The following is a 23,184-nucleotide window of genomic DNA, read 5'->3' as shown; positions in this document are numbered from 1 at the left end:
TTCATCCCCCAGCTGATACAGTCATTGCAAGTTGGAGCGCTGTGTTAAAACCTGGATGCATAAGTGCTGGCAAAATACTCAAAGGTACCGGCCTCTGAACTTTTTGTCACAGTTCTCGTTTTCTTTGTGTGTCGGATCCACTCGTGGGGGTGAGGGATAGGGGAAATAAAAATCCCTTTCCCCTTTCCCAAGGGCACCATTACAGCTGCACTGTGTGGAGTGCTCTGATGAGTGTTTGGACCTGCAGTGAGTCTTAGATCCTTCCTCTACGCATTGGACTATAGAGCTTGCTGGCTGCTCTCAGTGGAATGGCATGGCAGCCCTTCCTGAGTCCAGGGTCACCAACATAGCTCCCACGGGCTCCCTGGCTGCCCACAAAGGCTTTCACTGGTGCCCCAGGGCAGGTGCCCCAGAGTCAAAAGTCTCTAGCCCTTCTAGAAGAACATAATGGGGCAAAATATGTAGATAGTACCTTACTGATTTTTGTAGAATGAAAGTGTGTTGTGCTGTGACCAACTTTTCCTGGTACTGAGGAACACTCCCTGTTGCTGTTAGACACAAGCAGCATGTGTGTGTGTTTGTGTGTAAAAAATCATTATTGTCCTCCACAATCAGGACTAGCAGGACACAGCTGACTTAAGGTTTTCCAGGGAGGCTGTCTGTCTAGTTTTGGTTTATACCATGCCCCATGCCTCCCCCCCCCCCCAGCAGCTATTTTGTAACTGCCAGAACCCTCTCAACATTCAACATGCACCTACTGGTCCGAAAAGGTTAGTGCCCCCCTGCCCAAATTGCTTGGTTGATCGTTGTTTGCAAACCCCTTGAGATACAAATATCTGTCCTGACATTTATGGCTAGTTGATTCCCAGAACTACATGGTGGTCTGCACTGGCAAAGCAATGTGGTCTCTTCTGGCTGCCCATTTCTGCATTGTGCATGCAGGGGGCATATATACTGGGTACAGTAGCATCAATGTGACATTAATACTGTTGCCACACATTGGCTGATGAGGTCCATGCATGGCTGATGTGCATTACCATTAGTTAGCAACCTCAGGATTTCTGGGCAGTGGCAAAGTTTGCAGGGATGTTGTGGGCATTTCAGTTAGTGCAATTGTGCTTTTTGCTCCTGGCTGAACATAGGAGTCTAACTATGTTATGGTAACCTTGGCGGAACCGTAGGGTTGACCTGCCAGTTTTTGTACAACAAAAAGAAAAAAGACATTTGTGATTTGATTTATTATGCTTATAGGCCTCTTTCCATTCAGATGAACCCCAAAAGTGCATACAAACAATGGCACAACAGTATACAGTGGTACTTCGGTTTAAGAACAGTCGGGTTTAAGAACAATTTGGTTTACAAACTCCCCAAAACTGTAAATAGTGTCCCAGTTTGAGAACTTTACCTCAGACTAAGAACAGAATCTGAACGGTGGAAGGGCACCAGCGGTGGGAGGCCTCATTAGGGAAAGCGCGCCTCGGTTTAAGAACGGTTTTGGTTTAAGAATGGACTTCCAGAATGTATTAAGTTCATAAACCAAGGCTCCCGTTGCTCAGTCCCTGCTCCTGCCAACCTAGCAGTTTGAAAGCACCTCAAAGTGCAAATAGATAAATAGGGACTGCTCCAGCGGGAAGGTAAATGGTGTTTCCGTGCGCTGCTCTGGTTCGCCAGAAGCGGCTTAGTCATGCTGGCCACATGACCTGGAAGCTGTACGCCGGCTCCCTCAGCCACTAAAGCGAGATGAGCGCTGCAACCCCAGAGTCGGCCACTACTGGACCTAATGGTCAGGGGTCCCTTTACCTTTTAATGTGGTAGAACTCAGGGGGAGCTAATGTGATGCAGAGCTAGCTGGATGGGCCATTAGCAGGGGACAAAGGCCAGTGATGGCCTGATCCTGCATTGCAGGGGGTTGGACTAAATGACCCTCTAGTCCCTTCCAACTCTACAATTCTATGCTAAGACTGCCAGGCAAAGGGAAGTGGGGCCCCTTCTTTGCTGGGTGCTAGTGGGTGGAAGCAGAGACAAGGTTTAGGGTCTCAACTTTGAATGACGTAGGTGGCGGAGAGGTCCTTGGAGTGGGTTATCAGCAAGAAGGAAGGGCAGAACTGCATGTGAGCTGGGAATGACAGCCCAAAAGTCATGTTGCAAAAAAAATATGGTGGGCCACCCTAGCAAGTGAATATGAACTTGTGAGTCCCCATATCAAAACAAAACCTGGGAACTGCCACTGTAGACCATACTGATCGAGATGGCTCCGTGGTCTACCTCAGTTTAAGGCAGCTTCCTGCGGAGTTGGATTGCAGACATTTGAAAACAGCGAGATTGATGACGCTGATTCTACAGGGCCCATGCGGCTTATCTTATCATTTGCTTAGGCTGGTTGCCGCTTCTTTGCTTTTCACTTGAGAGGTTTCTTGTTGCTTCTGTTCTGCTGAGCAGCTGCTTTTCAGCTGTGACATTTTGTCACCTCTCGGATGGCACCTGTTCTATCCCCACCCATCCCTTTTCTGAGTTTTATGCAAAGCTCACGGAGCGTTTTCTCCTCCTAAGAGTAAAATAGCTAAACCACCACCACCAGCCAGATGAATCACAGAACAAGCCTGCAATTTAAATTTAGAGACACAAACTAAGAAACCCAACTTTTTTCCTCTTCTCGGTTTAGCTATATATAGTTATTAAAGGTAAAGGTACCCCTGCCCGTACGGGCCAGTCGTGTCCGACTCTAGGGTTGTGCGCCCAACTCACTTAAGAGGCCGGGGGCCAGCGCTGTCCGGAGACACTTCTGGGTCACGTGGCCAGCGTGACGAAGCTGCTCTGGCGAGCCAGCACCAGCGCAGCACACGGAAACGCCGTTTATATATATAGTTATTAGAAACACTTAACTTGAGCTGCTCTGCAGCTGTTTGTTTCCATGCAAGTTGAATTTAGAAAAAGCCCCACCAAGCAACTATCCCTTTAGCCTCAGTTCCCCAGTTGTAAAATGGCAGAAAGGTAGTTGATTGTTATTGAGCTGATGCTACCTAGTGAGAGCTGGGACTAAAAAAAGAGGAAGATGAAAAATATAAATTTAGAATAGGGCTAGAAGTTTTTGCAGTCTGTAATTTTGGAAACACAGGGCTGCACTGTATATACCATACCCCTTTAAACAGTCTTAGGTAAAGGGACCCCTGACCATTAGTTCCAGTCGTGTCTGACTCTGGGGTTGCAGCGCTCATCTCGCTTTATTGGCCGAGGGAGCCGGCGCACAGCTTCCGGGTCATGTGGCCAGCATGACTAAGCCGCTTCTGGCGAACCAGAGCAGTGCACGGAAACACCGTTTACCTTCCCGCCGGAGCGGTCCCTATTTATCTACTTGCACTTTTGACGTGCTTTCAAACTGCTAGGTTGACAGGAGCTGGGACCAAGCAACGGGAGCTCACCCCGTCGCGGGGATTCGAAACACCGACCTTCTGATCGACAAGCCCTAGGCTCAGTGGTTTAGACCACAGTGCCACCCGTGTCCCTTTAAACAGTCTTGGCTTCCCTCAAATAATTTTGGGAACTGTAAAGGGTGCTGAGAGTAAGGAGGAACCGCCCCCCCCCCATTCTCTCCACACAGCTATCATTACAGAGTTCCCCAGGAAGAAGGATTGCCTGTTAAACCACTTTGGGAATTGTAGCTCTGCAATGGGGCCTTCATTACCTGTACCAGTGTGATTTATTTCTGAGGTATATATACATAGCAAGATTCATGACAATAGCCCAGTTACTTTTGGGGTCCAGGATAATAGAATGTAATTCTTCAAGATGTGGCAGTGAACAATAATATCAGCAACAGAAGTTTGGCAGTAGTTTTAGGTAAAACGAATAGAGCAGGCCAGTTGCTTTTTTAGTGATGCCTTCTGTGAGACCTGAGGATAAAGGAAAACAAGTCCAAAAAATGATTTTGACTGTGTGGCAGATTCCCAATTTCCAGTAGCAAGCCTGTTCTGACACTGCAGTGCCAGTTTGACTTGGTGGGTAGTATGCTGCACTCTTCCTGTATTTCTGTTGAATTTTATGTCTTAATGTATTATATATTCAGATGTTAGCCGTCCTGAGACCGGTTCTGGCCGGGGAGGGCGGGATATAAATAACATTTATTATTATTATTATTATTATTATTATTATTATTATTATTCCTGCAAAGATCTGAATATACCTTCTGAGTAGCATAGGAAGCTTCCTTAAGCTGATTTAGACCATTGGTCCATATATGCCAATACTGTTGACACGGACTGGCAGCAGCTCTCTAAAGTTTCAGGCAGGAGTTTCTTCCAGTCTAGCACGTTACACATGTATTGCTATTTTTTCCTCCACTTCCTGAAGATTATAATCCCAAAGATGCTTATGAAATCTAAATTATTTAACCACATTATTAAGTATCATTCCATACCTATGAATCACAGCCTTTTCAGCACTTTGCAGTGAAGTCAGATAACATCAGACCCATAGGCATAGCTTTCAACCTTCCCCTTTTTTGCGGGAAATTCCTTTATTCCAGTGCCGTTTCCCGCTGCTATCCCGGATTGTTAGATATCCCGTAGACTGTCCCTGGGACAGGTGAGGCTGCTGATCCCTTATTTTCGAATCTGAAAGTTGACAGCTATGCCCATAGGTACAGAACATGCTGCCAAGGGCTATCCCTTGCATATGTTGGCCAAGAAGGGATGTGGTATTTTCCATATACCTATGGCTCAAGGGAAGTCTTCTTCAGGAGAGATTGCCCCAATATATATATAAAAGGAGACCTAGGAGGAAGGGCTAATAGAACTTAAAAGGAAGATCTGCTTAAATAATTTCATTCCTGTAACAATACGTTCTGTAACTATTATCTTTCAGGTTTGTAAGGGAAACTCTTTCTCCTTACAATCTACCTTTCTTTCTTCAAGTAAAAAGGGTGGGGATTATACATGAAGATCTTAAATGAAATCCATGACTTGGAGCGATTGTTCAATTATTATTTTTAATTGCATCCCCTGCCAGAAGTGAGTGAGATTATCTCGGTTATTTTAATTGCAGAGAATCTGCGTCGGAGACACTTGAGCATTCCAAAATGTTACACTTAGAAGCAAATTACGAACCTACTATTAATTACAGCCCAGTGCAAAATGACAGCTGAATAGGAATGGAAGGAAGACGATCGGTGAGCTTGAGCAGGTTTGGGGAAACATCTGTGGAAATAGTGGACTGATGTGAAGAATGCTGTTTCCTAGACTGGAATGTTGGTTACATTAAGGTTACTGCCCCTCAAAGAAGGATACTGTTGAGCTGAAAAAGCAGTAGAAAGGGGGCAACCAACGGGCCAAAGAGCTGGAGAAACTCTCTTGCAATGAAAGATCACAATGTTTGTGGCTTTTTAGTTTAGGAAATATTTAGAATGGGAAATATTCTTCATTAAGAATATGCTCATTGTGCTTTGCAGGTAAAATCTAGGCATATTTACTCAGAAATAAGCATCATGGAAGGGACGCGGGTGGCGCTGTGGTCTAAACCACTGAGCCTAGGGCTTGCCAATCAGAAGGTCGGCAGTTCGAATCCCCGTGACGGGGTGAGCTCCCGTTGCTCAGTCCCAGCTCCTGCTAACCTAGCAGTTCGAAAGCACGTCAAGTGCAAGTAGATAAATAGGTACCGCTGCGGCGGGAAGGTAAATGGCGCTTCCATGCGCTGCTCTGGTTTCTCCAGAAGCAGCTTAGTCATACTGGCCACATGATCTGGAAAAACTGTCTGCGGACAAACGTCAGCTCCCTTGGCCAGTAAAGCAAGATGAGCGCCGCAACCCCAGAGTTGTTTGTGACTGGACTTAACTGTCAGGGGTCCTTTACCTTTTAAGCATCATGGAGCTCAATGGCACTTACTTCCAGCTAAATATGCACATGGTTATAGTCTTATGCAGTGGAGGGGTTTTTGTGTAAAATATAAGGTAAAAGCGCTGAGTGCCAATACAAAATGGCAGCAAAAGAAAAGATGTGGTCGTACTCTGTGCTGGTGAGTACCGTTGTTTCAAGTGTTGTTAATGATCACTAAGGATCGGCAGGAGTAGTATAAAACAAAGGCATTATTTAAACCTGCTTTCTTTAATTCCTAACTCTCTCCGGCTCTCATGCACATGCTCTCTCTCTCCTTTCTGTGCTGAATCACTTCCTGGTAGCTGTCCCTTAACTTGTGCCTCCCTCTGCATTTCAAATTCCTTTCCCTAACTGCTATCCAAGCCTCTTACAATGGTACCTCTGGTTGCAAACGGGATCCGTTCCGGAGCCCCGTTCGCAGCCTGAGCAGGACGCAACCCACGTCTGCGCGTGCGCGGGTCGCGGTTCGCCGCTTCTGTGCATTCGTGTGATGTCATTTTGAGCGTCTGCGCAAGCGGCGAAACCTGGAAGTAACCCTTTCCAGTACTTCTGGGTCGCCGCGGGATGCAACCTGAAAAGATTTAACCCAAAGCGTCTTTAACCCGAGGTATGACTGTACTTAGTTCAGCATGCATTGATACAGCCATGACACATGCAAAAAGCACTGGTCTTAGAAGAATGTGCGGAAGAATCAAGTTTTGTAGTAAGGAAGCATCAGACATCAGGGGCAAATGACCATTGAGACTCGCTCCTCACGAGCCACACTTCATACCCTTCTTGAGTGTGTTTTCCTTTTCCTGGCTAGAAACTTAGAGAGGGATATGTAAGTAAGAGCTGTTAACCGTGGAACGGTCTCCCTCGGGAGATTGTGAAGGTTTTTAAGCAGAGGTTGGGTGGCCATCTGTCACGGATGCTTCAGCTGAGATTCCTGCCTTGCAGGGGGTTGGACTTGATGACCCTGGGATCCCTTTCCAACACAATTCTATGATTCTTTGTGAGTGTGTGTAGAAACTAGTCTACTGTACAAAGGTAAAATGTACACTTGTTGCTTTGCACATTTTTGCCTCTGGTCCTTCCTACCAGTGGTGAGAGCCAGTGTGGTGTAGTGGTTAAGAGCGGTGGACTCGTAATCTGGAGAACCGGGTTCGCGTCTCCGCTCCTCCACATGCAGCTGCTGGGTGACCTTGGGCCAGTCACACTTCTTTGAAGTCTCTCAGCCCCACTCACCTCACAGAGTGTTTGTTGTGTGGGAGGAAGGGAAAGGAGAATGTTAGCCGCTTTGAGACTCCTTTGGGTAGTGATAAAGCGGGATATCTAATCCAAACTCCTCCTCCTCCTCCTCCTCCTCCTCCTCCTCCTCTTCTTCTTCTTCTTCTTCTTCTTCTTCTTCTTCTACCACCACTGGGATGTAGACCCTTGGAAGATCACCCAGGTGGAAATGTGACCCTCAGCCTGAAAAACCCTGCTCTAGGCCCATTCAGGTGTTATTTAAATAGGTACCTCATCACACCTGGGTTGGGTGAGAGTGCTAGCCCCATCCTTCCTTCTGTTGCCTTCCAAGAGTTTACAGGTCCATATCGGATCCCCATATATTTTGGAACACTAAAGTAAAAACGGACACCAAGGAGGCAGCAGAGTTAACTCACTTGTCCCTGCAAGAGCATCCCCAAATGTGATATTTTCCCCAATGTAATGAATGCCCAGATAGGGCTCCCCTCAAACCACCATCACCTGCCAATCCATCCATTCATTATTATACACTGTTTGTTTAAAAAACCCAAATGCAGTTTACAGAAGATCAAATGGTAAAATCAGGAAAAATGTACAGCCCTACCTCAGACATCCAAAGTTAAAATTACCTCAACTCACTAAGCACCTGGGTAGGATTGTCTAAACAGGAATGTTTTTAGCACCAAAAAAGGTATAGTGAGCAGATGCCTGCTTGATCTCAATAGGCAGTGAGTTCCAAAGTGCACTAACCGACCAAGTTCTCACGAATGTGAAATGGGCATTATGTGGCACCAAGCGTAGTGCCAGTTCTTCCGATCAAAGCAGTTGAATGAGCATGTGTAGGATAAGGTGATTTTGTGGGGAAACTGTTCCCCAGTTATTAAGGGCTAAATATATCAATAAAAAGTATATCTTACTCCCCTCAGCTTTGCTGCCGTTGAGGAAATGTAGTTCCTTCCTTCTTATGACTTCACACTGTCAGGTTCTGGTGCTCCGATTCCCCTCAGCTGTGTCTCAACAACCTCAAAAGTGGCTCCAGATGCCAGATTAGGCTTGTTCTTCTTTTCTGAGTTGTCTCAATTCCAAAAAGCAGTACATCAAAATAGAATATAGGTTGGGCGTGGGCTGTTTATACCTGCAGGAGATGAGCAGCGGGAGGTTTCTGGTTTCGTTGAGAAGTTGGAAGACAAAACGACAGATGAGGCTCCGCACAGTTTCTCCACATGAGAAGTAGTCTAATGTTCTTGGGAGGGCATTTGAATGTATTGTTGGAAGGGAACTTTTAGTGATTTGATTTGAATGAAATTGGATGCATTGATTTGCTTCAGGATAAGCTACTTTATGTCGCAGCGACCGGGAGTTGTTTGCATTTGTTTCTTTCAGGCCTCTCGGAAGGCTGTTAGCATGCTTTCCTTCATGCTTAAAAGGCTTGGCTCAGGCATCAGAAGTCTGTGTCTTTCAGTTTCATCTCTGTATACTAAAAGCATGACGACTCCTGTGCTGTTGGTATTTTTTCTCTAATAAACTGTTTTTCATTTCACAGGTGGCCTTCAGCCTTCGTTAGAGATCTCACTGCTTTGAGTGGCTGGGTTTCTAGGACAGCAAGAGCATCCTGAGTAGCTCTGAAATCTTCTAACACCCTGCCGTGTCTGTTGCAACTTCAGTTTTCATCGACATCAGGTAACCAATCTGTCGTCAGATTAGCAAATGAAATTTAGGGACGCAGTAGCTGAAATAAGATTTCATTGGCTTGATTAGACGGATTGTCCCTAGTAATCACGCTTTCACAACTGTAAGGCTGTAGGATAGAGTGTTAAATCCTGAACCCATTTGTTTTATTGAATGCAGGGTGCTAGGCTCATGCTATTATCAGGTTGCTTTTGAGCATCTTTCTTGTTCGTCTTCGTGTTGGTGGTTTTTCACCAATATCAGTAATTTGTTCATAGCTGTAGTCCAAATGTCTTTTTATTCTGGGGGTTTATATCATGGTGGTTTGGTACCAAGGATGTTATACAATCAAAGGGATGAGAGTGTATGCAAAAAAGAGAGAGAGAATGGATATGGAAGCATTGCCAACTAAAAGCAGTGCTGTTTCAGTGGGCATAGCCAAAATGCTTTTACCTCATGCCTGCTTTTAGTACTGCTTTAAGCCATCATTTCTGGTGGTTTGCTGTTTCTTTTAATGTTTAAGCAAAACTTATAAGGTGCTTTGACTATATATTAATGTAGAAAAGCAGAGAATAAATTCTGTGCATACAGAAATATTATTGTTCAGAAGTACCTCACACCTGTGCTTGACATTAAAGCAAAATGTTTAGTTTGGAAGGTGTCACCCCCCAGTTTTGTTTAGTTTCACTCATTCTGGCATCTGCTTTGCATACAGGATCCTTACATTGTTGCAAACATTACATTTTTGCAAACATTATAAACTGTTTTTAAATGGTGTCTGGTTAGCTTGCTTTTTGTTTCTTCAGGAAAGCAAACTCTATTTTGCATGTACAGTGGTACTTCGGGTTAAGTACTTAATTCATTCCGGAGGTCCGTTCTTAACCTGAAACTGTTCTTAACCTGAAGCACCACTTTAGCTAATGGGGCCTCTTGCTGCTGCCGCGCCGCCAGAGCCCGATTTCTGTTCTTATCCTGAAGCAAAGTTCTTAACCTGAAGCACTATTTCTGGGTTAGCGGAGTCTGTAACCTGAAGCGTATATAACCTGAAGCGTATGTAACCTGAGGTACCACTGTATCAGTTTTGTCAGGAAGTTCTCTCCCAGTACATTTTGTATAATAAGAATTTGTGTGGCTTCTGAGCAGGAAGGAGACGGGTGACCAGTCTTGCATGTGACCATGGTTGGCTAGCCTAGAGACTGACTTGCAAATTTTCATCCTGCAAATTATTTCTGTTAATAATTAGCATGCTTATATCACACAGACAAAATGTAGAATGCCCTAGATAGGGGTGGGAAACTTGTGGCTTTTCAAATGCTGGAGAGGCACAAATTTCCCATCCCTGCTGTCATATTTTTTAAAAGCAAGTTAATAGAATGTTAGCCTGGAATCCTATACCCACTTATATGGCAGTAAATTCCATTAAAGTCAGTGGGAATTACTTCTGAGCACACATGTATGGAATTGCACTGTCCTTACCAGAGTTACACTGTCAAAGGACTGCATGAAACAGGAGGACTTAATCTGGTTATCTAGGACTTTTGGTTGATCAAGTATTCTATTTTAAATGTTTTGTAGCCGAAAAGCACAAATAATCTGGACTGTCGTGTTTCAGATCTTATTTTCTCCCACAGCCCCATGATTATGATAATAACTTTAAATGTGCTGTCATATGCTTAGTGGAAAACAGAGGAGAAACAGCATTAAAGTTACAGGTCAGACATCTGCTGATGCCAGTCGTAGAGAGAAACTGCAACGTTAAATTATGAGATGACTCTTTTGGATTTTAGCCCATTTTACATTGAATAAAATCTTCTGCATTTGAGGGCAAAAGAACTGTTCGCACCATGTTCTATTACATTCCTTATGAGGCTTCCCCTCTACATAAAGTGCAGATGCGACATTGGAAATTAACTATTTGAATGCTTTTTTATGTCTCATACCTTCATAGATCTTTTTCGGTAAGCTTGCATAGCCTTTCACTAGTCTTTGGCTAGGAAATATAAGGATCTTTATGGCGGCTCATCCGGATAGACAGATGCACTGCAGTTTTGAGCTAAACAATGATCGCAATTTTTTTTTAAAAAAAATGGTTTTGTGCCATATGGAATTGAAGGCCTGACTGGTTTTTTTTTTAATTATTATTATTAAAAATTTCTTAGTTTACAAAAATACGTGCATTGTCTTTTTTTTCAAGTTGTGTTTTTTAACGAATCAGTTTCATTTGTTGTGAGGCAACAGTGTTGCATGCAGTATTAGGTTGAGGAGAAAATAGGGGGAGGGGTACTAATGCTTCTATTCTTTTACTTAGTATATGTGTGTGTTTTTGTGTCAGCATCACTTACTATTTGGGAGATTCGGGTAGCCTAGGGTGCGGTTGGTAATTAATTAATTAATTAATTAATTAATTAAAACCCGCCCATCTGGCTGGGTTTCCCCAGCCACTCTGGGCAGCTTCCAGCAAAACATTAAAATACAATAATTCATCAAATATTAAAAGCTTCCCTAAACAGGGCTGCCTTCAAATGTCTTCTAAAAGTCAGATAGTTGCTTATTTCCTTGACATCTGGTGGGAGGGTGTTCCACAGGGCAGGCATCACTACCGAGAAGGCCCTCTGCCTGGTTCCCTGTAATCTCAATTCTCGCAATGAGGGAACCGCCCGAAGGCCCTCGGCACTGGACCTCAGTGTCTGGGCAGAATGATGGGGGTGGAGAGGCTCCTTCAGGTATACTGGGCCGAGGCCGTTTAGGGCTTTAAAGGTCAGCACCAACACTTTGAATTGTACTCAGAAACAAACTGGGAGCCAATGCAGGTCTCTCAGGACCTGTGTTACAGTATATGGTCCCGGCGGTTGCTCCTAGTTACCAGTGTGGCTGCCGCATTCTGGATTAATTGCAGTTTCCAAGTCACCTTCAAATGTAGCCCCACGTAGAGCGCATTGCAGTAGTCCAAGTGGGAGATAACTAGAGTATGCACCACTCTGGTGAGACAGTCTGCAGCCAGGTAGGGTCTCAACCTGCATACCAGATGGAACTGGTAAACAGCTGCCCTGGACACAGAATTGACCTGAGCCTCAATGGACAGCTGTGAGTCCAAAATGACTCCCAGGCTGTGCACCTGCTCCTTCAGGGGCACAGTTACCCCATTCAGGACCAGGGAGTCCCCCTAACCAGCCCACCCCGTCTTTGGTTCTCTTTGGTTGGCTGTAGTGAGATTGGTTATGTGTGTGAAGGGGTGGATTTTTGGGACAGGTTAGCCAGATTGATTCATATCCTGTCGGTGGATTCTTCTTGTTGTGCTATGTATGTGTTAAAGGGAATCCATACTGGAGTGGAGGTGTCTTCTTCTATTTGTCCCCGACTGGTTTCTAAGAATTTCCGGTTGTTACTTTAAGAGCTAGATAGTCATAAGTTGATGGCTCATGATGGGCCTTCATCAATACACACATACTGTATGCGTGCTTACCCCTTTTGGTAATGAACGTTTTAAGTACATTTCTGTGCAAAGAGTGGGATGACAGCATATTTGCATTCAGAGCAAAAATACAGCAAAACTGCCACACCAGCAAAGCTCTTGTCCATGGAAGTTTATGCAAAAGTAATACTAATTTATGGGACTCTTTTTGGTTAAATGATGTGCCTTTTCATGTCAGATGAGCTGGTGGAGTTGAGGTATGTGCAGTTCCCAGGGGAGTTGTCTTCTCTTTTTTGTTTCTGCATGCATGTGATGTTTTCAGTTCTAATGTTTTCTTCTGATGTATCCAAAAAGTTTAAAAACCACCCTTGAAGGAGAATTTCTGTGTACTGCCAGCTTTTTTTAATGAAGAGGGTATAAGCTTGTGGTTGTGGGTAACTCCACACTAGATGAGGAACTGCCCACAGATAAGGTGCATGCGCATTAATGCCAATGTCTCTTACACAACCAGCATCCCATTTGAAGTAGAGGCTTGCATGCATCTCCACAGCAAGAGCTGGAGGATGTGGGTATACTGCTAGAAGCTGCCTCTTGGTGATGCCTTAAATCATATTGGCTTTGCCAACCCAGCTGCCGGAGGAATAGCAGCAGTCTGGAACTCAGGGTTTCTACTTCCAGCTTTTGCCTATTTGTCCTTGGTCTGCACACACAAACCACCTTGCCACAATGGAGATTGCAGACTTCCCTCTTGGGATGAATGACTGGATAGCCAAGACTCTTGGCAGCCACAGGCAAAGGTAGAGCAAAGTAGGCAGCAGTGATTTGTGCAGGCTCATCCAGGTGACCCCTTTCTTGAGCACGCAAGAGTAGTTTTCCGATTGTGGATATTTGTACGGCTGCCACATGCATCTCTCTTCATACTTTGGTTAGCCCTATCAAATAGACTCATTTTTATCGACTGATGCAGCCTTTTGTAGGAAAGTTCTCCGGAGCTTCTGTCACAGTAGGTGAAGGAGCCCACACAGGTCTGAAGGAGCCTGCTTTGTTATAACCCTAGTAGGAATGTCCTCCATCCCTGTTTGGCAAAAATGGAAATTTCTGCTTCCTGTGAGTTTCTATTTTACTATAGGGATGAAGGGCATCTCTCCCACTTCTGCTTCACTGTCTGTTTTCCACCTGGAGTGAGATTGGTGGCTTAGGGCTTCTACCGGCGACCTACATATCCCAGACTATTGGTGTTTGCCCTGTTTGTCGTCTTCATTTTCTTGTCTTTTTCATTATTGGTTCCTTGTTTGGAGTTGCCATTCCCAGTTGCCAGATTTGGGGTTTGAGGAGTTGTCTTCACTCTGCCAGTCTGGAAGGTGGAATGATTCCTCCCCCTGGAGAGCTTCTGAAGGACTTGCTTGCCGTAGCCAGCAAGAGGAGTCATTCCTGCCAGGAACATCCCATCACCAAGCAGACATTTGCTATAGCTAGACATTTCCACTCCCTCCCTCTGTGCAGCTGCAGCCCAAGCCCATGCAAGTTTCTTGGGACGTGAATTGCACTGCAGCAGGTTGATTGACAGTGCTGTGTGAAGTCACTGTGAATGACAGGTTGTGGAGTGTTGAGAGTGGCAGTTGAGGGAGTTGGAGGAGGTGTTGAGATGGAGTGAGAAGGAAGGCGATTTTATGTGTATGTTTTAGGTACTTCTATCCTACTTTATAACCCTGAGTGCCCTTTGAAAGAAACTTACAAAAGATTTTCACAATAAAAAACCATGTCTGAGCCTGGTATCGGGAACAAAGATGAGAGAGGGGGGAAAACATGAGCACCTAGGGGTAAGAGTTTGGGTAGCAACAGTGGCGTAGCGTGGGGGGTGCAGGGGGGGGCCGGCCGCACCGGGCGCAACATCTGGGGTTAGGGAAAATCCACGGATTAGGGGGCGCAAATCCATGGGATAGGGGGCGCAAATCCACGGGTTAGGGGGTGCAAATTACTTGCCTTGCCCCGGGTGCTGACAACCCACGCTACGCCACTGGGTAGCAATCAAAGAGGAGAGTTGCATACGCCGGGCTGGGGTAGTAAAACTACTTATTGTTCTTTAGTTCTTTTTAAAAAAATAAGTAAATAATGTTTAATATTCATCAGTTAATGAAGCTGTTCTGCTCTGTGTGGATTCTAGGAACAGCCTACTGGACTGCACGTGCCCTGTATTGATATACACAACTGCAGAGATAGCATGCCTCACCCCACGTGCCTTTTATTGATATACACAGTTAAACATAGAGAGGGAGAGGCCCACTGCTATCTATCTCTCATGAAGGGAAATCTGGATCTATGGGACCAACTGAGTGACTGGTCCGGTGACTTGTGTAGGACAGAGCCTCACAAGAGACCCCCTGGAGCATCACAGACTGATTTTTGTGCAGTGTGCAGAGTACTGTGGGCTTTATTGTTTTTCTCTTGCTTCTGTGCCCTGTTCTTCCTTACTTGGTTTTGTGTTTCTTGTCCACTCACACTCCTCATTTCCCCTTAATTTTAGTTCTGATGTTAGCCACCTTAAGCATAGTAATGCAGCTTATAAATGAAATGAGCACAATTGTGTGTTTCTTTTTCCCTTCCATGCACTCCTTCTTGGATGTCAGTCTCGGGTTCATGCTTCTTGCATTGTCTCACAATCTCTCCCTCCAGAGACTGTGGCTGGAGAAGGAAGGCATATTTTTATTTATTAATTTCTATACAGCTCTATATTTTTAAGAAAAATCTCAAAGCAGTTTACAGCATATTAAATCAATAAAACATAAATAAAACATTCTGAAGAAAGTCAAATACAGTGGTACCTCGGGTTAAGTACTTAATTCGTTCCGGAGGTCTGTTTTTAACCTGAAACTGTTCTTAACCTGAAGCACCACTTTAGCTAATGGGGCCTCCTGCTGCTGCGCCGCCGGAGCACGATTTCTGTTCTCATCCTGAAGCAAAGTTCTTAACCCGAGGTACTATTTCTGGGTTAGCGGAGTCTGTAACCTGAAGCGTATGTAACCTGAAGCGTATGTAACCCGAGGTACCACTGTATAGAGTATACAGTCAAAGCAACATAACAGAGAACTAAAATATTATCTTAAAGATTTCAAAATAAAACATTACAAAGGAGGTCAACTACAGAATACATATTTAATATGTATAATGTTCCCTTCCAAGCATGCTGTGGTCTTGATGACATTCACCACCACCCTGACACAGGGATTTTATTTTATTTTTTTGGTCTTTTATTTTTAAAGATCAACAATGAAGTTGCCAATCAAAGTGTTAACATCACTTGTAGTTTGGTCCTCAGATATAAAAAGTATTTCTTGAAACTGTATTAAAACAAGGATCCCTTCTAAGAGATTGCTGGTGCTGTTGTGGAACGTCCCTGCATTGAGTGCCAGAATGTTAAAATAGTGCAGGCTTCCTCAGCCTTGGCCCTCCAGATGTTTTGAGACTACAATTCCCACTGGTCCTGCTAGCTAGGGATCATGGGAGTTGTAGGCCAAAAACATCTGGAGGGCCGAGGTTGAGGAAGCCTGAAATAGTGTATAGCAGACATGGTGGCTACAGAGAGGACAGGAGTGCCAGCTTGGCTCCATGACTGTGGCTGTCATGCAGCATGCATGCCCCTGGCACTGAAATTTGTGGGTGCCCAGTCCTTTCATGAGGAATTTTGTGGGTGCTCAGACACCCAGGGCCCCAGAGAATTGGCACCTATGAGCGAAGAGAAATTATCACACTGTTTCCAGCGATAGCACCTGCTGTAGCTCTTAAGATGCACAAGTTCCAGATGAATACAGGGTGCAGAAATCTCACATTGGGGGGAGATGCATTGGAGGGGCGCAAAGCAATCCAAACTATAGGAAGACAGCCAGGGTAAATTATGCTGGTGTTATTACACCTACTCCTTTCAGGAGAAGGTTACTGCTAGCCGAGCTGGCCGAAGCCTGGCAGAGAGAAATCAAGCCCTTAAAATAGAATTCGACTTACACACCTTCCTTTTTGCTGCTGTAACTTCTACTGGGTTGTTAGGTCATGTGACTGAGTTAAAAGGAGTTTCAAACAAGGGTAGGTTTTCCCCTACCCTACCCTACCCTTTTGGCCTCAGCCAAACCAGGATGAAGGAACTTAACACTGAGATGGGGGACTTCGGCCACCTGAGCCTAGCTGATCCCAGGCCCAGCTACAGATCTGACTGTTCCCAACCCCCCTCATATTGCTGGGTCTTAGGTTTGGCTAAGGTTCTGCTTAGTGTCTCAGGTGTGCTGGAGGATGCTCTGCTTCCTGTGTATGAAGAGCAAGGAAGTGTGGCCCCATTAAGAGCTGTGGTAATAGTGTCACTTAAAGGTAGCAACGTCCATATGGGAACCACTTTTGGAAAAGCATCTTTCTCTTAGCTGAGGTTGTGTTGCAAGCCAAGGTTCTCAGTCTGGTCTGTGGGTCACTGGTGATCTGCCAGCTTCTTTCATGCGGTGTGCAGCAAAGTTGCAGAACAGTTGAGAATTACATCACTTGTCCTTGCACATTATTTATTTCTTCTCTGGTGACTGAAATTGAGGCCATTTTCACCAAGTGCTGGATCATAGGTCAGGCTAAAAAGGCCCATGGCCATCATAATACAACACTGGTTTTGATTATTATGTCAGTGCAGAAGGGAAAAGGGTATTGAAATGTGAGTTCTACATGTGCTTTGATTTGTATAACAAGAAAGGTTTATTAAGTGGTTGTTCAAGACTTGTAGCAATTTTCAAGTTTTGAGGGAGGAAGGTTGAGTTGTCATCTTTGTTGTTGTTAATTAAATTTATATGCTACCACTCATCTGAAGATCACAGGGCAGTTTACAATATAAAAGCACAAAAATACACACCATAATAACAAACAAAAATATAATCCCCACAGTTTAAAAGACCAAAGATGGTTTAAATATTAGCCAAAGAGCTGGAACAAGAGGGACATTGTGTAATGGGCTATTTATTTTGGTGATTTCAAATGATTACACAACCTTGACTTCTTTCCTCTCCCCATCCTGATTTCAGTTTTAATGCTTCTTTTTAGGTACAACTTCCAACCTGAAGTTGATCTTCCTAACCTGATGCATCATACATTATGGTTCATGTCAACTTTGTTAGAAAATGGATATACGTCCTCCTGGCATTTATTTTGGTTCTGACCATTTGTTTGTGGAAGGAATCGCGGAGAGGATTTTATGTTGCGTTTAAGACAGAAGACCAAGCCAATCATGGACTGCTGAGGCTGTGGAGGTGGAACAGCCTAAGACAAGAAACTGTCCAGGATGAAGCTGTCAATGGCACAGGCAAGCTCCATTTGCCCATCAACACATCTCAAGCTCATGTTGCCGTCACTGCAGTGCCAGCAAGAAGTAAGTTAGTCATAAAACCTGTGAAATTGCCAAGTCCCATCAAAGTGTGGAACAAGGACAGTTTGTCCAGAAACCTCAACGCTAGACTGCAAAAGGTGAGGAAGAATTATTTGTATATGAACAAATACCGTGTGAAGTACAGCGGGCCAAAGTATGCTGCTAAATCCAGCCCCCAAAAAGTGTTGTGCCAGCTTCGGAAGCAACTGAACTTTGGGATGATCACCACATCAGATGGGCCCTTCAATACATCAGAATGGGAGACCTACCTGCCAAGGAAGAATATCAGCATGGAAGTGGGGCAGATGGGCCGGTGTGCAGTTGTGTCCTCTGCAGGATCCATGAAGTCATCCCATTTGGGGGAAGAAATAGGTTTGCATTATTCCTCTGCCATTTATTAAGCAACAAAATACAGTTTGAAATCTTTGACTGGGGGTGGTGGGTGGTTCAGTGTTACAGGGCTGGAAAAGCATTTAATTTTGAATTAAATCTGAAGAAGTGTGCATGTACACGAAAGCATATACCCAGAACAAGCTTAGTTGGTCTCTAAGGTGCTACTGGACAATTTTTTAGTTTATTTAATTTTGAATTTATTGAATTTGCTGTTAGGACCTTTTCTCTTCTCTCTTCCTGCCTTTCATTGCTCAGTGACCGCAGATGTCTTGTAGGAAGTGAGTGTGGGATCCCGGATCCTGGGTATTGGGTATTATATTTGAAATTAGGGCAAGGCATTGCTAGAATTGGCATAGTGACATGTTAAAGTACTTGTGTGTTAAAACCTTGGGCTGGCTCAGGTTTAGCTCTAGAGCAGGTGTAATATTGCAGGCCTAAGTCTAAACCAGGCATCCCCGACCTTCAGCCCTCCAGGTGTTTTGGACTACAATTCCCATCATCCCTGACCACTGGTCCTGTTAGCTATGGATCATGGGAGTTGTAGGCCAAAACATCTGGAGGGCCTCAGGTTGGGGATGCCTGGTCTAAACCTTGCATTGAAATCTCACCTCAGCCATGAAGTCACAAGGAGGCCTTAAAACAAGGGTAGCTAACATGACACTCTCCATATGTTATCCCTGACCATTGGCTATACCAGCTGGGCTGATTGGAGGCATCTGGAAAGGATTATGTTTGTTACCCCTGCCTTACAGTATTTCAGCTTCTGCGGACATCCCCACCTGTAATTTGGAGATAATAATACTGATCTATCCTACAGGGTTGTAAGGATGATTGAGATAGTGTGCATGCAACATTCTGAACTCCGCTTGAATGATTTTAAATACAATTATTCACCTGTCCAATAGGGATCCCCAGTGGTGATAGGCAGTGTAAAATAAAATCAAAACAATATGACAACCTTATAAAAATCCATAAAATATAAACTAAGCCTGTCCCAAACAGACTCAGTACCTGCTCCCACTTTTTCAGTACCCACAACCAATATTACCTCTGTCTGTGTTAAGCCTCAGTGTCTCATCCACCCCAAAACTCTTAAGCCGCTTCCACTCCAAAACAGCAACCAGACATCAGCTTGAGATCTCTCTCCTTACAAGGTAGGTGCCTTGGGAAATGGAAGTGAAACAACTGGTACCCCCTTTCACAGCTTTCACATGTCCGCCTTTGCTGAAATTTTCAGTTGACAGTTCTCTGTTAACAGAGGATTTCTTTCAAATGGCATAAGAGTTTCAGGAGCTAATTGGGATGTGGCAGGGCTGATGGGAAGTTTTCACATTCACAGTGGAGAGTTTGATTGTTGTAAGGCTAATGCTCCTCACTGTCTTCTTCCGAAGCAGTGGCACAGTTGGGTTCCAGAGCTCGAAACAGAAACTTTTGAGACTTCAGGGCTTTTGCTCGAGCAGGTGCCTTTCAATTTCTATTTCCTCCTCGCTGCTTTCAGATCACCACGATGCAGTGCTGCGGTTTAATGGAGCCCCTACCAGAGGGTACCAGGCTGATGTAGGGCAGAAAACCACAATACGCCTTGTTAATTCCCAGGTAAGTTTGCATGGTATGCGCTGTGCTAAGGGAGCAACAGAAAGGAGTGCGTATTGAGGGCTTTAATGAGAGCTCCTTCAGCTCATTTTTTTGTTGTTCTGTCCTGAAAAGATTTGCAAGTAAGAATAGCAGCAAAAAGTAGAAGAATCACTTATATCAGCTCTTTATGCTGCCATTGCAAAAGAACACAGCTGATGAACATAAAAGGCCTGACTCTAAACCTTTCTTAGTGATATCTGAAAAAGTGTCTTTTCACTGTGGAAAGGACAGCAGATTTTTTAAAAAGCACCACCTGACAGTGTGTGGGGAGGAGGGTGAGAGGGAGAGGGAGAGAGAATAATAATTTTGTGCCCATGTTCTACAAAAAATCGTGATGCAGTGGCTCACACATTGCAAAAGCGAGAAGGACCTTCAGAGTAGGCCACAGGGAAATGAGCAGTGCAGCATGATCCCTTTGCATGTTTATTTAAAAGCAAACACCCTGTGTTCAATAGGATTTACTCTAAGGAAAGGGCTCACTCATTCAAGAATGACTAGAATTGGAACGGGATGCTTTTAGGTTTTCTGAATGGGATTTCTGAATTCTCTGCCTGACAAAGAATAAGACCAAAGGAGTTTAATAGGGCTGAAATATTAAGAGAGATCACAGATTTTCCAGGTCCTTGTACAACCCTTAAGGGCACAATCGGAAGAAAAGCAGTAATTTATTGGTAAATAAATACCTTAAGACAGGATTTGCAAGCAAAAAGACAATGGAAGGCTTTCCCCATTTGCCTCCCTTACTGCAGAGGAATATTTGAGGCCATTGGGAGAGTCAAAATGGCTTCAGGATTGCTCTTCCATACTATTTCAGACACATGGTTCATATATTTAGATATATGTGCATTGATGAATATTTATTCTATATTTGAGACCTTAAAATTCTTCTAACAAAAGTGATCTCACTCTGGGGCACCATTCCATTTCAAAGTCTAAATCTGATGCAAGGAAGAGTCCAAACCATGTCTGCAATTGTGAATGACCTCTTCACTGCAACATTTCAACCCTCTATGCCCGCAGTCCAGTTTGGACATGTGGTGTCGCCAAAGGGATGCCATGATCCCTGCAGCTGGCCCCGTCAGACAACTTGATTGATTAGAGCAGCAGGAAGAGGCAGAGGCCTTTTCCTAAAACTATGAAGGATGGTGGGAATGGAGCAGCTGAAAACTAATCCCTAGGCACTTCGTGTTCTCTGCCATAAAAGCCTCCATGTGGGAAGTGTCGCTTCCAGTATTGCCCCGTAGTCTGATGGGGGGACAACATGTGGTGGGATCTCTCTGTAAATCACACCTGTTGTCAGAAATACAAGAAAGCTAAACTGAAAATTAGCATTTACACAGAAGCCAGTTTTATTTATATATATATATATATATATATATATATATATATATATATAATATATATATTATTCCATTCATCTGTGTAATAGCTAACGCAGAATGAATTACAGAGGCAAGTAAGTCCAGAGTTAGCAAGGCAGTCTAAAGCCCAAACAGTTCAGTAATGAAGTAGTTCATTAGGAGTCGTACAGGGGAACACAAGTAAATCTGGTAGCAATTTAGCCACAAGCTGATGAAGGGCAGAAAGGCACTGCAAGCGGGATTGTGAAGGTGCGGCAGTACTGGTGTGGACGTACTGTGCTAAAAATAGCCAGAAGTATCTGGTGGCAGGATACTAATGAGGCAGCGGAATTAATGGAGAAACACTTTTGCAGATTCGTGCAGAACTGCCCCCAAACCTCAGTGCGCAGAAGCAGTGGAAAGTGATGATGAAGATGATGATGATGTTATTATCATCGTCGTCGTCGTCGTCGTATAAATTTATTACTTATACCCCGCCCATCTGGCTGAGTTTCCGCAGCCACCCTGGGTGGCTCCCAATCGAGTATTAAAAACAATACAGCATTAAATCTTAAAAACTTCCCTAAACAGGGCTGCCTTCAGATGCTTCTTTGCCTTTTTGCTTCCCTGATCGGAGAAAGGGGTGTGACCGGCATGTGCCAGAAACCTCTGGCTCGGTTGTGTGACTTGAATGCAGCCTTCTGCCACACCTGTGCCCCACCCACTTTTGCTTCCGGCCCTACCCATCTCTGGCATGTGCTCCCGGAAGGTTGTCTGTAGGGCAAGTGGCCTTTGGGTACAACAAGTTTCCCCACGCCTTGCCTTAGTACTGTAACTAAGCCAAGATAGTGTGACTGGGGCAGACACACATTTCCTCTCTTACTCATACATGTCTCCATATTTCTTTCCTTGCTCTTTTCTCCCCTGTGTTGACTTTTAGACTCCATGCTCCAGATGCTTCCCCCCCTCCTTTTTTCTAGCATCTTTAGATTTAGAGAGGTTTGTCTGTGGGAAACGTTTCAGTCGGAGCAGTTGTAACCATCAGAATAAAAATGTTTGGAAGCGGGTCAGTCTAGCTTATGGGTCGCGATTGCTGATTCGTGCTTTCTGAATTATGTTTTTCTTTCGACACAGAGGGCATGGCATTCAGAGTGCTATCATTCAAGTAACATTTATTGGACACACCTGTGAAGTTCTGTTTAATGCAAATAAAATCTTAGCACTCATTTTGCTTTTAAAGATAGCCGTAAAGGTAACAGTGGCTTTTTAAAAAAATGAAATGTGCCATTTGCACACAAGCTTGCCGTTCTCACACACAACCTGGACATATTTTGGGATCATTTGACTTTGAGAGCTGAGCACATGCCAGAATTTCACCTCATAACCATTAACACAGACAACAGAGATAAATCAAAAGTAAATTGACTGCATCAAGGTGGGGAATTAGCTTGCTTACTGTAAATCAATAAACAGAATAAATAACCCTAGCAATAGGCTAAGTTTGAGAGTTTAAGACCAATACAAGAGTTAATTATATTGATTATCGTTAAATCATTCCTGGGAACCTATAGAAACTCTAGGATGCATTGACATGGGCCAGGGAGATCAGACTGACTTGCTTTAGGAAGAGAAGGGGAGCTTATGTGAGTATTAATAACCCTCCACCCCAGAGAGAAGAATCGTTGCAATTTATTAATCACAAGCAGGAATATAAGAACTGTGTGGAGTGAATTATTGATCAAAGAGAGGATTGGTAAACATCAGAGAACGGAGGAAAGTTTTATGACGCAGTTTCAAATGGCGTCTCGCCAAGACAGGCTTGCCTAAGAAGGACGGGGGGTGGAGGACCAGGGTCATCGGAATGCAAATGATTATCAGAATGTGATCTAGACCTGGCAGAGCCCTCTGAGATATGTTTGGCAAGCCTGGGGAAATCAACGGACAGACTGAGGGGAAGTTCTTTACGGAGGTGTGGAATGGCATCTGTCCTTATGTGATATGATTTTTGGAGAGTGTAAAACCTACACAGAGGATGTTTGTTTTCAACCCGCTTGTGAAGATTATCAGAGATCGCAAAGAAAGGAATATATGATAACAACAAGAAGATGAGGAAAGTAACAAAGAGACTATCTGGACAGAACTGGATAGAACTGTCTAATTAAAGCAGCAATATAAGTGATGTTTGGACCCCTTTTCGGAGCTTGAAGTATGGGTACCCCCAACAAAAATTTAAAAATCTGGCTGTATAATTTG

General features: G+C 44.2%; 1 protein-coding gene across 4 annotated transcripts in view; it reads left to right on the top strand.

The window, feature by feature from the left end:
• The window catches only part of ST6GAL1 (ST6 beta-galactoside alpha-2,6-sialyltransferase 1), a 71,225-nt gene that overhangs the window by 35,792 nt on the left and 12,249 nt on the right, over positions 1 to 23,184 (top strand). For all 4 annotated transcript variants that reach the window (XM_028730995.2, XM_028730994.2, XM_077929954.1 and 1 more), the window contains exons 2-4: positions 8,641 to 8,777; positions 17,242 to 17,935; positions 19,455 to 19,552. In XM_028730995.2, coding sequence (XP_028586828.2) covers positions 17,293 to 17,935; positions 19,455 to 19,552 — 741 coding nt within the window. In that variant the 5' untranslated portion in view covers positions 8,641 to 8,777; positions 17,242 to 17,292. The remainder of the gene's footprint in view (positions 1 to 8,640; positions 8,778 to 17,241; positions 17,936 to 19,454; positions 19,553 to 23,184) is intronic.

The sequence above is a fragment of the Podarcis muralis genome, chromosome 6, assembly GCF_964188315.1.
Source record: "Podarcis muralis chromosome 6, rPodMur119.hap1.1, whole genome shotgun sequence".
NCBI classification, from domain to species: domain Eukaryota; kingdom Metazoa; phylum Chordata; class Lepidosauria; order Squamata; family Lacertidae; genus Podarcis; species Podarcis muralis.
The sequence above is the reverse complement of the archived record's forward strand: the minus strand, read 5'-3'. Positions and strand labels throughout refer to the sequence as shown.